We start from the raw sequence: 13,452 nt of genomic DNA, 5'->3' as shown, positions 1-13,452 counted from the left end.
GTGTTCACTGCTGTGTCCCCAAAATCTACTCCAGGGCCCGGAACCCAGGAAGTACTTAATGAACAATGAATGAGGTCACTTGGTGGCACTGTGGCTCAGGTAGGCAGGGTCACTATCTGATTAAATCTTGGAGCACAGCCACCTGAAATGTGCGTGGATACAGATGTGGAGTGATAGTTGTGGATGGCTACCTGCATTTCACCAGCATGTGGACCCACTGGGCAGGTGCATGCATGGGGAAGCGGCAGGGGAGCCTGCATTGCTAAGGTGTACAGCATAGCAGGTTTCATGGTGCTTCTATTGAAAATTTATTGATCTGAAGACTTATTATTGACATGTGGGAAACAATGGTTTAAGAGAAACTGAACTTTCAGACCAAAATGTCACACTTATTCACTGAGTCCATTTTTATGCTGATGGGGGAAATGAGTGTGGAATTATTGGATACATATGGTGGTGAAATGGGGCTAGAGGAAAAGCCAAGACTCTATTAAATAGTTTAATTGGAATACATTTTTGAACTATACACTGAACTTGATCCAGATTCTCATTATTAAAAAATATGTGGCTTGGTTTCTTGACGTTAGCAAAGGATGTAAAAGTAACAACACCCATTCCCTCTTCCTTTAAAAACTGAGAGTTCCAGTAACCCTGGACAGTATCAGTCATAAAATGAAGAAAAGAGACACAGCCATCTGTGTCGAACTGTTTTGTGTCTTAGAAGACGTAAAGAGTGGTGAGCGTCTAGTGGACGCTTCAGTGGCAGACTGATTTTTGTAGTAACTCCCTTTTGGTGAAGAGAGTATTGGCAGTGTTGGCACCAAACCGAAGATCCAAAGTGACCGACCCACCCAGGTGTCCACATTACCTCATTGCTTCAGGCACATGAATATCTGGATGTCAAACACGTGGCCCTGGGACAGTTTTGTGCTGTTACTGCTACTGGACACTGGATCAGCCATTCTGCTGGAGTGAAGTTCAGGGTGCTTTTCCCCTCTTGCCTTTGCTGTCATTGTAATTTCTCTTTCATTGAGACCCATCTGTTGATAAAATTTCAAGGAATGTGCTTAGGTGAATTAGCCATGGTTTTAAAAAAGTCCAAATCCTTCTATTTTCAAAAACATATTGAATGGATGCTCTATAAAGTTGTTTTCTCTGATGGAGAAGAATGCGTGGGATTCATTTTCCTCTGCCTTTAACACAAAAGTAAACCGAGGTATAGAGCAGCCTAGTAACATATCTGCAGTTAAGTGGTGGCAGAACTAAGTTGAGAGCTCCAAAGAGGGTCTCCTGCCTTACGGGGCCCTTTCCTTTCCACCACACGTTCTTCCTTTTTACTTAACACACACACACACACACACACACACACACACACACACACACACACACACACAATTAGCTCACTCATCCAATTGATGGCTTAGTGTCAGCAACTTGACTGTTAACTCTAAATAGTAGGTCCATATTTCATTTTTATGAAGTCAAGTGTATGGTTTTATTTTCAGACATCTTCATTTAGAATCAGCAAGGAGTTTAGGCTGTTGGAGAGGCTGGAGATAGGAATTATATTTCAGGAATGGCTTTTTCCTGAACACTACTTGTGGCAGGACAAAATGAACTAAACAAGTAAGTTATGCTGGCGGAAGTGGAGTGAGGTGACACAGACGAAGACGTAAAAAGAAATAAGAGCCAAGTTCAATCCTATTGTTCTGATGATATCCTGATGTTGCTATGAGGTTGTTCTGATGAGATATATATATACAGTGGAGCTATTTGCATAACCAAAACCGAGAGTTTTTGTGGGTGGCATCTCCAAGTGATCTGACAACTGTTGTGAGAAAAGGAACCATCCTGGACCAGAACACCAAAGCTGATCATATGTCTCCATCTGTGGATAGAAGGAGACCTGCCATTTACAGAAGGCCTCCCTTCTCCTCAACTGGTGGTAGACGTCACTAGATTTCAACACCTTTGCGTCTTTTAATGTTTGTCAGGCAGTTAAAAATTAGGATCATGAAGGTCTCTGTTGGTGTTGGGATTTTCATCAGTTTGATTTGTGTTACTTAGAGGTTGGTCGGTGAAAGATAGCAAATACTGAGCAAATTCATAGTAGTAAAAAGATTGGGAACGGAGTCTTTGAACTACTGTGTGATCATTGTAATGTTTCAAAGGTAGCCAACTTATCCTGATCTCGTTTATCCCTGAGACAAGGAATAATGCCTGTGAGGAGGTCTTGACAAGGAGGGGAGAGTATCTCAATTCAGTCTATTAAGGCAAATGGTTATTGGTTACATATTCTATTTGGGCCCGAAGTCCCTTATGCTCAATGTGTCCAAAATGGAGTCCATGATTTACCTCACAGACTTGGCGCCCTCTCCTGGGAGGAGGACGCCACTATCCATTAATCACCTTAGACGGTTGCCTCCCTCCTTACCCACCATGTCCAACCTTTACCAGGTTCTTGATTCTGCCCACGTCTCTAGTCTCCCTTGCTACCACCCCACTCCAAGGCATTATCATCTCTCACCTGACTTCATTCTCGGGCTCCCCAGGGTGGTGACATAGCTACCAGCATCCCTGGCACCTGCATCTTTTTAGGCTTACATCGGATGGCAAGGGTCATGTGCCTCTCTCTCAAGATTTCCAGCAAAATCTCACTGCGTCTCACTGACTCTAATTGGGATACCATTGAATTAATTGCTGTGGCAGGGTGTGGGGATGCTTAGATTGTCCAGGCATGCGTCACATGCCTTCCCTGGAGGTACAGGTGAAGGGGTAAGAGTGGGAAAGGGGGTGTCTCTCAGTGGGAAAATGGTACTGTTGCCAGGAGAGAGGCAGATTAGTTCTAAATGACCATAACAACAGATGTAAACCGCAGCAGGGAAGGCAGTAAAACAAGTAGCAGAGAAAACAAGCAAGTTAATGGAAAGTGAAAAAGTGGGGGGGTATTCCACCTATGATAGGTGTAATGATAGGGCCATTCCTATCATTAGGTATTAGCCATACCTATCAATAGGTATCATTAACCATACCTATCAATAGGTATTCCACCTCTGATAGGTGTAAAATAGGGCCATTGAAGAAGCAGAGAGACTCAGAACCCAGAGAACCAATGTGAAAAATGAGAACGGGTGAATATATTAAAAGCTGTTCTAAAGGGAGGAGGTTTGGATCTATGCAGATCTTTAAATTTTATGGAGAAGGATGCACTAGGAATCTTTCTAGGATTGAAAGCACGCAATTCCCATTAGCGCTATAAAATTTCACATTTGCATTTTGAGAAGGGTACTTATTTCAACGAAGGGGAATTCCTTAGTTGGGATGAACTGGGCTCTGATCATTAAACTTTATGGCCTCTGGGTTTTCCCTGGGATCGGTCCATAGAGTGCTGACATATTACCTCTTACCTGTTTGAAAGCCTTGAAGAAGGCTACTCAAGGACAGATGCCATCAAGTTCTATGACAGAAGAGTGTGGTTCGTGGCACCAAGCAATTACATGGAGATTTATTCTTCGCTAGCCCAGATGGGTTTTGTTTCACTGTGTTTCGATTTTTTTTTTTTTTTTTTTTGGTGAGGGGGCGGAAAGCACAACAAAATAAACCCAAAAGGGAACTGTACGTGAAAGCCTCCATGTTACAGTCTGGAAGTGATCAATCTAAAGATGCAGAAGTCAGCAGGTTTGGTATTCAGGATTTTCATGGTCACATTTAATTTGTCTTCATGGTACACAAGTCTATTCTAGGTTATTGCCCTTGTATGGAATCGCTGCTAAACATGTATTCTTTTTGGTCATTTTGACTGTTAGCTTTGGATATTGGAGCAAGTTAATGTTGAATACGAATTTCGGGTACCTTCTCACTTTGGGCCATGGGTAAAATAGGATGCAGGGAAGTGCGGTGGTGGAGGATGGGTCCCGCAAGGCTGGAGAGTTTTCAGCTACTTAGAGCATTACATTTTAGTCACCTCTCAGATGTGGATTAAGACCTCTGAGGATAGTGGGAAAGACACCAACCTACCTGTTTGTGTTCAATTCCACTCTGCTTGATCTGATCTGAGAAGAGATGGAGACATGGGGCATCTGATTTCCATCCCAGGTGGGGAGTGAGGGGGCAGGGGCCAATAGTTTGGAAAGGAAACAGAGTTGGATTAGCCTTGGGGATATGGGCCCGATGGGTGTCCAGTTCTCCATCATTCACAGTTCTGAAGGCTCCTGTCGCCTGTTACATCCAGGCAGTTGGCTGTGACATGAGGCTCCCCAGAGTGTGGAGAGGCTGAGATGTTCATCTCCATGGACAGAGGCCAACACCCCGCAGCCATCCCCATTAGGACCCAAATGCCCTAAGATGCCTTTCCCCTTCCTTCACTCCTTCTTCACTGATAGATAAGAAAAGGAAACACATTTTTATGCCTGTGTGCACTTTGTAATCTGTATTATTTCATCTAATTCTCAATACATGCTTACAAGGTCAATATTCAAAATTCCATTTATATGGAGAGGCTCACTTGCTAAGGTTCCATAATCAGTAAGACAGCTGGGATTAGTACTGGGCTTGTCTGACTCTGTAGTCCACATTCATCCATTTAATGAAGTTTAAATCAAGACTCGTAGAGCCTTCCAGACCCAGTGAGCACAGAGGGGAATAAGGGAAAGAAGAGAAGGCCACGCAGGAAAGGGAGGCCTGCTTTCCTTTGAGAGGTAGCTCTGACCCCTCTGTATCAGAGTGGCCTGGCCTCCCGCTCGGCCCTGGCTCTTCTGGGACGAGAGGCCTCTACGCAGCTGTGTTGAAATGCACAGGGAGGGCAGCCTGCCTCCTTCTGCTTATTTAGCACTTGGCCTGCACGCCCAATCTTGTTTAACAGCTGACAAGCTGTTAGATCGTAAGAGAGTAAAGACTTCTCAGTATCTCGGTTTGCTTCTCTGCATAAACGAGTGCCATAGTTTCTCTCTCTGTGTGGACTTTGAAAAATGGCTGTTATCTGTACTGAGTATTTTACGTGCATAAGAGCACTTCTTCAAAGGGAATGGAAGCCATGTGACCTTCTCTTGGGCAGGCTTGCTCTCCCTCTTCAAACACTAGCTCGTATGGGCACTCTCTCCCCCTGAAGCTCAGCAGGCTACCAAGTCTCATTTCCAGTGAGTGTCATTTGAAAGCCAAAGCAAGCTGACTACAAACTTTTTAACATGTGCCTCTCATCTGCTCAGCAGAAATCCCTGTAACTTGTTAATAGTTCCCGTCTTATTTTTTTCTAGTGAAACCAATTGAGGCCTTAAATCAGTACCATTCGTTCCATCTTGGGCCATCCGAGAAAACCATTTAGGGTTGTAAAAAGTCATCTGCTCCATCTTGCACTTCCTGCTGCAGGGCTAGGGCTCGGGCCTGATGGAGCATACCTATAACGGGACTGTGCAGCGTGCTGAACAGGGGGTCTCCTCCAGGACCACATAAACACCATATCTGGGAGGGCAAGGACGGACTTTCAAAGAGAGGAGACTAGATACACATCCCATAAAACACAAATCTCTTTACAGCTGGAGTTGAGTTTCTCTATTTGTGCCATAGCACTTATTTCACTGAAGTGCCTGGCATTTAGGGTGGAAGAGGGAGAAAATGTGTAGGACACCTCAGAGAGGAACCCCACGCTGGCAGAAAATGAACCCCTGAGCTTCGCGTTAAGTCACCGTAGGCTAGGCTGTTCAGTGGTACAAAAACAAGAAGTGTGTTTTCCATCATCCTTCTTAGCTTTCCCCTTCAAGAACTTCCTCGTGCTTAAATGATTCCTCGGAAAGTACTTGTTACTGGCCATTCACACTTTAGCAGAAATTTAATCCTCAGACATAAACTCTGAGAAGGACAGAAACTGAATCCTATCAGTTGGAGCCCTTGTTTCACAGAGGAGGAGATTTAAGACGTAGCTTGCCTTGCCTGTGGTCAGGAGCTGGACGGAGGCCAGTGAACCTAGAATCAGGCTTGATGCCCTTCCTTCCATGGTCAGTGCTGGCTTACTTCTCCAATGGTATTTACAATGTTGGCCATATCTCAATTTGTGGAATAAAAATCTTTTTACTTCTCTTAAGGGAATTTAAGATATAAACAAGAAACAGAGAAGGAGAATTTCCTGAAATGATTCTGAAATCAGGAGCTGTTTATATCTAAATCCAGTTCTACCTTGGAAGTTCATTGGGGAAATTCTTTTGACCAAGCAAGAGACGATATTGGTTGGGCTTTGTGAAAACTTTAACTCTGAAAAAAAACATTAACAAGAGCTAAATTTGTATTTCTACAGCCAAAACTGCTACAATATCTGTGGAGGTAGGCTAAGGCTTTTTGTTTTTTTTTTCCTGTGCTAAAACTTAGCTTTGGGTTTCTCTTTGAGGTATCTGCCTCTCAGCCTGCACACCTGGACCTTCCTCCCTGGTACACTGTGGATGGTTTCTTTGGGTCCCTATATTTCTGGAATCCTGATGATTTTATTCACATTTTTTCTCACTGTTAAAAACCTTATTCCTGCTCCCTTCTACTTAAAAGTTCCTTTCCCCTTGTATAGCAGCTCATGTTCTAGGACCCCCTGCATGAGTTGTGGGTGACCTAAAGGATAAGATGCTCCTTGAGAATCACAGTGCTCAACAATTCTGGGCAAGTCAACCTTGCCCTGATAGAGAAATTCCATCATGGGAGATGCCCTATGGAAGACAAAGTAGCTGCCCATTCTGCAATTCACATGAAAGGTCCAGTAACCCTGACACTCACCACTGCCTTCAACTTCCAGTAGATGAGACAGGAAGTGGGTGCAGCACTGCTGCTCCCCAGCCCGGTAAAGGGGAGGCTTGGAAAGGTCATTTTTGACCTTCTTAAATTACCTGAGAACACATTTGAAGTAGACTGGGTTAAACTGGCCCTTTGTCTGTTGGTGCATCGGCCACCAACCTAGTTCTAATATCCCCAGGTTATTAGAACAACTCTCTCAAATACAAATTCAGGTATTTTAGGAGATAAAAGGGACCTGGACATCCTCTAGCCAAAGAGTGGTCCTTGGATCTGAGAACTTGTTGCGAATTCTCGGGCCCTGTCCCAGACCTACAGAATTCAAAACTCTGGGGTAGAATCAGCGATCTGTGTTTTAACAAGCCCTTCAGGTGATTCTCATGTCTCAACGGTATTTATGTTTTATTTTTCAGGAGGCAGCACAGGCACTTCCCCAACCACCTCCAGCACTGGGACACCATCCCCTTCAGCTTCTTCTCATCTTTTATCTCCATCCTGTTCTCCTCCAACATTTCATCTGGCCCCCAACACTTTCAACGTGGGCTGCCGAGAGAGCCAGCTGTGTAACCTAAACCTCTCTGATTACCCACCATGTGCCCGAAGCAACATGGCTGCCTTGCAGAGCTACCCAGGGCTGAGTGACAGTGGCTACAACAGGCTCCAGAGTGGCACTGCTTCAGCCCCTCAGCCCTCCGAAACCTTCATGCCCCAGAGGACTCCATCCCTGATCTCAGGAATACCTACTCCTTCCTCGTTGCCTAGCAACAGCAAGATGGAAGCCTACGGTGGCCAGCTGGGGTCCTTCCCCACTTCCCAGTTTCAGTATGTCATGCAGGCAGGCAATGCAGCGTCCAGCTCCTCATCACCACACATGTTTGGGGGCAGCCACATGCAGCAGAGCTCCTACAATGCCTTCTCTCTCCACAACCCTTATAATCTATACGGATACAATTTCCCCACTTCCCCAAGGCTAGCTGCAAGCCCAGAAAAACTGAGCACCTCTCAAAGCACTTTACTCTGTTCTTCTCCTTCCAATGGGGCCTTTGGAGAGAGGCAGTACCTGCCTACAGGGATGGAGCATGGCATGCACATGATTAGCCCCTCAGCCAATAATCAGCAGGCGACTAACACCTGTGATGGCCGGCAGTATGGGGCCGTCCCAGGCTCCTCCTCCCAGATGTCCGTTCACATGGTTTAGTGGCCAGTCCTAGCACCACGGAGCTTACAGCAGCCAAGGCCCCAGAGTCTCCATGGGCAGATCCTGCTCTTTGGGAGCCCAACGCCTTTGAAAAACAGGAACTGTGTATTATTATTATTATTATTTTTTTACTGGAGGAGGAAAGCACATACCCAAGAACAAGAGACATTTAAGCCACTGAAAGATACTTGTGGTGGAATCATCTCTGACTCAGTGGCCATTCTCTTGCCTTCCCAAATCTTAGTTTTATAAAGCATCGTCTCCCCAGAGTGGCCTTTGAAGAAACTGAATAATCATTTTATAATAATGTTAAGGGAGATGCTAGCATGTAGCAGTCATGAAATTACCCACACACAAATACAGGTCTATACATACACACATACACACATAATATGCGCATGCATGCATACACACATACATATGTATTCATACACAAACTCATCCATACACAAACATACATGCACGCTGACTCGGAACTGGGTGAACTCTGTGGAGGGAAGCCCAGCATGGGTGCTTTCACCAAAAATGTGTCTAGGTACAACAGTAGATGGACTGGGCCAGCAGCAGCTGCCAACGTTTCTCCTCTGCAGCTTACCCTGTTTCTGGAATGAACCGTGTATCCTGGAACCCCTTCGGGTCAGTGAGGGTGGAAAGACATCAGTACTACAACTGGACCGGGCTTCCTGAGAAAGATCGCTTTTGAACATTGGCTCTCTTCAACTGGTGTGCTGTCATTGATGTTCCCAGTGGTGCCTGTGAAAAGGGGAGTAAGAGCAGATGAGAGAGAGAGAGAGAGAGAGAGAGAGAGAGAGAGAGAGAGAGAGAGAAGAACGAACAGAGACCAAGAGAGAGGTGGAGAGCAAGACTGAATGATGAAGTGAGAGCAACGATGAGAGTTTTAATTCACCAAGGAAATGTGGTTTGGGTTTGTTTCTCCCCCTCTCCCCCACAGGTTATGGAAGGAACCATGAAGTCATTGAGGAGTAAACCTCTCTGGGACACTGCATGGTCAGAGCACTGGTGAGAAGCACCGGGGCAAGGAATGCGTCTTCATGCCACAGTTCTGACCATTGTGATCCAGAAGAGAGGGGCGCCACACAGGAAGTGCCGATTCCAGAGCATGCAGCCTGGCAGGGGAAAGGAAGTAGAAGGAGTGTGAGGAAGGAAGGGTTTTATAATCCCGACAGATGATACCAAGAACAGAGGTGACAAATGGAGGTCTGGCCTTGCGAATGCCAGGTCCAGACGCCTGACCTGGATCACCTGCCCATCACCCCTGTGGCAGGAGGAGTCCTGTCATGTTCCAGAGAATTGCAGATGGGTCTTCTACATCCTTCGACCTGCCCTTAGATTACCATTTTTGTTTTTAAATAGTTCATTGCAATTTTGAAGTTTTGGATTTTTTTCCTTCATCTTTCCCTTCCCCTTCAAATCCTTTAATGATAAGAAAACAAGTGAAGTTTGGTACAAGCTAAACTTTTTAAGTGGTGTGGAAATGCAAATAATACCAAGTAAAAGAATACAGATATTATTAAGAGTTTTGGTTTTGAGGTGTTGTAGATAAATGTATTTATGTGCCTAGTGGGGAATCCAGTATTATGAATATTAAAAAAGGGGGCAATAAAAAGGGTATGTAAAATATGTATGAAGGAAAGGTGTATAAAAATTTGCCCTTATGCACGGAACTCTGTTTCTAAGTGCCAAGCACAGAAAGCCGCTAAATAAAATCTTTGCAATTGTTTTCTGTGTGTTCGTCCATATGGAAAAAGCAAGCAGCAGCCGATGCCTTTACATTGTGCTTTACAATAAGCACAGCACTCTCATCTCTACCATGTAACATGATCTTTATTCAGAACACATGAAGTATATATTATCGTCCTCATGTTATGGTTAGTTACTAAGCTCCGGAGGGACTGAGTGAATTATCCAGGTCCACACAGCCACTCAGAGAGGGAACTAGGACTTGAAACCAGGTGTGACTCTAGTGGGATACCCACTTTCATGTTAGCTGCAAAAACCTGTGAGTCTAATAGCAATCCTCATCGTCGCTAAGTGCCAGATATCATACCATGTGTCTTAATGAGAATCCTCCCACAATTCTGCGGTAGGTATTATTTTTATTATCATTTTATAGATTTGGAAGCCAACTTTAAAAAGGTAAAGTAATGGACCAAGGCCCTCAGGTAGCAAGTGATTGAGCTGGTAATTTGACATGATGCCTTTCTGCTGGAGCCCCAGCAGTCTCAGGACGCCCGCGGACCACCAAGAAAGAATTCTAAGGGGTTGGGGCAAAAGTGTCTCTGAGGCTGGGTTAGGACCTCAGATTAGGATGTTTAATCATAAATATATACCCTCCCCCTTGAATGTGCCACCCAGCGCAGGAGGAGTGATTTCGAGTTGTCACGCATCAAATGACGATTTATATAAGAGACTAATAAAGTGCCCAGGGCTATTCCATTTGTAAGCATTTTCACAGTGGTTGGGCAGGACGTATTGTTCTGCAAATGGGAGACTAGGATTATAAAACCTGGGACCTGTCTATACATAAACGTGGCTGGGAAGCAGCAGAGCCAGGACTTAAAATCTCCTGCTCTTACACCTGCCTCAGACTGTTTCCCAGTGGACGGTTACACTGGAAGCCCACTGACCCATTTCACCAGGGTTTGATTTGGGGAGGGTGAGGCTGCTGGACCACCATACTCTTTCACTGGAAATGGAGCTTGGGTTGGGAAAGCAAAAACTTTAATTAGTCATTGCTTTGGTTTTATGGATAACTTTAAAGAGTGGCATGCCAGTTAATTCCATTAGCCATCAGATTGTTGCTAAAATAGCCGGGACAGTAGCTGATTGAGTATCTTCATGGACTGTAAACTCTCTGGGCGACATCTCAAAACTTAAAACGACACTGCTATTTGAAAACCTTGCAGTCAACACTTCGCTTCATAACGGTAGACCGAGACCAACTACGTATGAAGCTTATTGTTATTTCTTACTGACTTAGCAGCATACCAAATATTGTTCACTGGTCTACCAGTGTTTGAGGTTTTAGGTAATAGATAAGCATGATACGTTGAGCAGCAAACTCAACACAGAACCTCCATATTTTCATTTAACAGTAAGAATAATAATTTCTTATTTTATTTATTATTTCCTATTAAAGAGCAATAATCATTTAAGAGTTTTAAGTATAGGTAATTTCTATAATTTGGATGAATTAGAACAATCTAAGTTGGTTACATTTGAATTGTAGCATACATTTCTACCTGCAACTGAGAAAGTAATAAAACGATTTATTTTAACACGAACTGGATAAAGAATTGTCAAGAATATACTCTACCCAATTATCTTTAATGAAATGGTGAAATTTTATTTCAATTGGCACAATGATCGCATACGAAGGGCTATTGAAAGATTATTCTTCTTTGAGTTAAGATGCTCGTGTTTTCGAGGAAAGGCTGTCTTGTTCCCCTTTGATCCTCAAGGCCCCAATATGAATCCTAATACATAGTCATTCTTACTGTTGAATTTGTTGGCCAAACCCACTTTTCAAGGATAGTGCAAAATGGTTACATGGCCGAATTCAGTCCAAATTAACGGGACCCACATTATCAAAGATTTATTGTTCTTCACATAGCATTCTGTGACAGATTAATGAAAATTTACTTTAGAAACTAGCTTGGCAGCATCCATTACACATAATAGGGGGTTTTTAAAAATACATGTCATAGTTTTGTCCTTAAAAGGGTTCACTTTTTAGGCAGTCATGGCGCGTGTGAGGCAAATGATATAAAATGCTCTGAAAATTCAAAGAAGATATTCAGTGTAAGAAGGTGGAGTTGGGATTGTTTTCACTGGGAAGGGAGAACTTGACTGAGATTTCAAGGATGCTCAGAATTTTTATGGAAGTTAGGAATGACAGGTTAAGAATGAAATAACATTTTAAAGGTCAATACAATAGATAAGTTTTGGAGGGAAAATGATAGCATCTCAATTGAAACCTGGCAATTTAATAAAATTGGAGGTATTCGGAAGCTTCTTGCAGCCTACAGACTAACACCCTCTTTTATGAAATATTGTATCATTAGTGGAAGTTTTGAGGGCTGAGATGGAAGGGCAGAGCTGTTTGGCTGATGACACGTATTTGATTCATTGGTAGGTACTTAGGATTTCAGAGAAGCTCTGCTGTACCAATTTGCATTCAATAAGCTAAAGGAGAGTTGTCCTCTCAAGGAAAACCAGTCACAAAGACACATTTTCACAAAGCTTTTCTGCTTATGATTGTCAACTGGAGATTTGATTTCCTGAGAGGGCCATGACTGTGACCGGCTTCATTCATTCAATTCAATAAATACTTATTTAATGCCTATCAGTCACTGCCCTCACTTGACATGAAGACATAGAAATGAACAATTAAACTCGCTCCTGCTCTCAAAGAGCTCATGGTCTGGTGTGAGTGACATAGCAAACAAATGAAGAATATAATTTCAGACTGCAAAAATCATTCTGAGGAAATTAAAGATAATAGGATGATAGAGAGTGATTGGGGAATGAGGGTCAAGGCTCATCTAGACAGGGTTTTCTAAGAGGGCTACTCTAAGTGGGTGACGTTTGAGTTAGTGCAAAGGAAGACCTTATCTTAGAATTCGCTTACTCCAGCTTATGACAAGGGCAGCCATATCCTCACTAGAAGACGTGCTCTGCTAGTTTTGCATTAGCTGGAGCCAGGCATTTTTGTCTTTCCAAAGGCTTTGTAGCACTGATACTTATTCACTAAAGTCCTGCTGCTGACTTTCTGGAACCAGGACCACTTAGGGGCTCTTCAGATCTGAATCTGTCTTCTACATGGTCCCAATGAAGTTCTATTTTCATGACTTGGTAGAGGATGAGAGTCATCCCTTCTCTCTGACTTTATTAAAAGGTTACAACAAGTGATCAAGCAACCAATTAATATTCATAATAATAAGAAGAAAATACTAAATACGGCTTAGTATTCTACGGTTTTCTCAAAACTGTTCTATGTAATAGATAGCAAAAATTTCTACCTTCAAAAAGATTTCAGCCTGGTCGAGGAGTCAAGATATATGTGTATGAAACAGTGAATTATAAAAGCATTAAATTGGTGGTAGACACCATATATGGGGCAGAACTTTAGAACGAAGCAAATTTTCATTGAGTCTTTATTACATGCTCCATATTATGCAAGGTATCCCTATAATCCTCGCAACTACCCTGTAGGATTTGTGCTTCATTCCCTATTTTATAGATAGGGAAACTGAAACTTACAGAGGTTCAGTAAGGTGCACAAAATTAACACAGCTTGTATGCAACAAAGAGCTGCAACCGAGGCTTTTCCACTACTGTGTTTTTCCCAAAATGAGATTTATAAGGTCAATAATAAAGAGAGGTGTTCATGGAGGAGGTTGAATTTGAATTGTCCTTTTCAGAATTCATGGAAACCACATAAATTGAGGAGAAAGGAGGGCGTCCAG

General features: G+C 43.3%; 1 protein-coding gene across 1 annotated transcript in view; it reads left to right on the top strand.

Moving 5' to 3' along the window:
* Window positions 1–7,963, top strand: part of TBX15 (T-box transcription factor 15) — a 99,487-nt gene extending 91,524 nt beyond the window's left edge. Inside the window, exon 8 of the mRNA XM_032650719.1 lies at window positions 7,179–7,963. Coding sequence (XP_032506610.1) covers window positions 7,179–7,963 — 785 coding nt within the window. The remainder of the gene's footprint in view (window positions 1–7,178) is intronic.
* Window positions 7,964–13,452: the final 5,489 nt, after the last annotated feature.

This window comes from Phocoena sinus, chromosome 1 (genome assembly GCF_008692025.1).
Source record: "Phocoena sinus isolate mPhoSin1 chromosome 1, mPhoSin1.pri, whole genome shotgun sequence".
Classification (NCBI taxonomy): domain Eukaryota; kingdom Metazoa; phylum Chordata; class Mammalia; order Artiodactyla; family Phocoenidae; genus Phocoena; species Phocoena sinus.
Note: the sequence above shows the minus strand (reverse complement) of the source record. Positions and strands in the feature narration are given on the sequence as shown.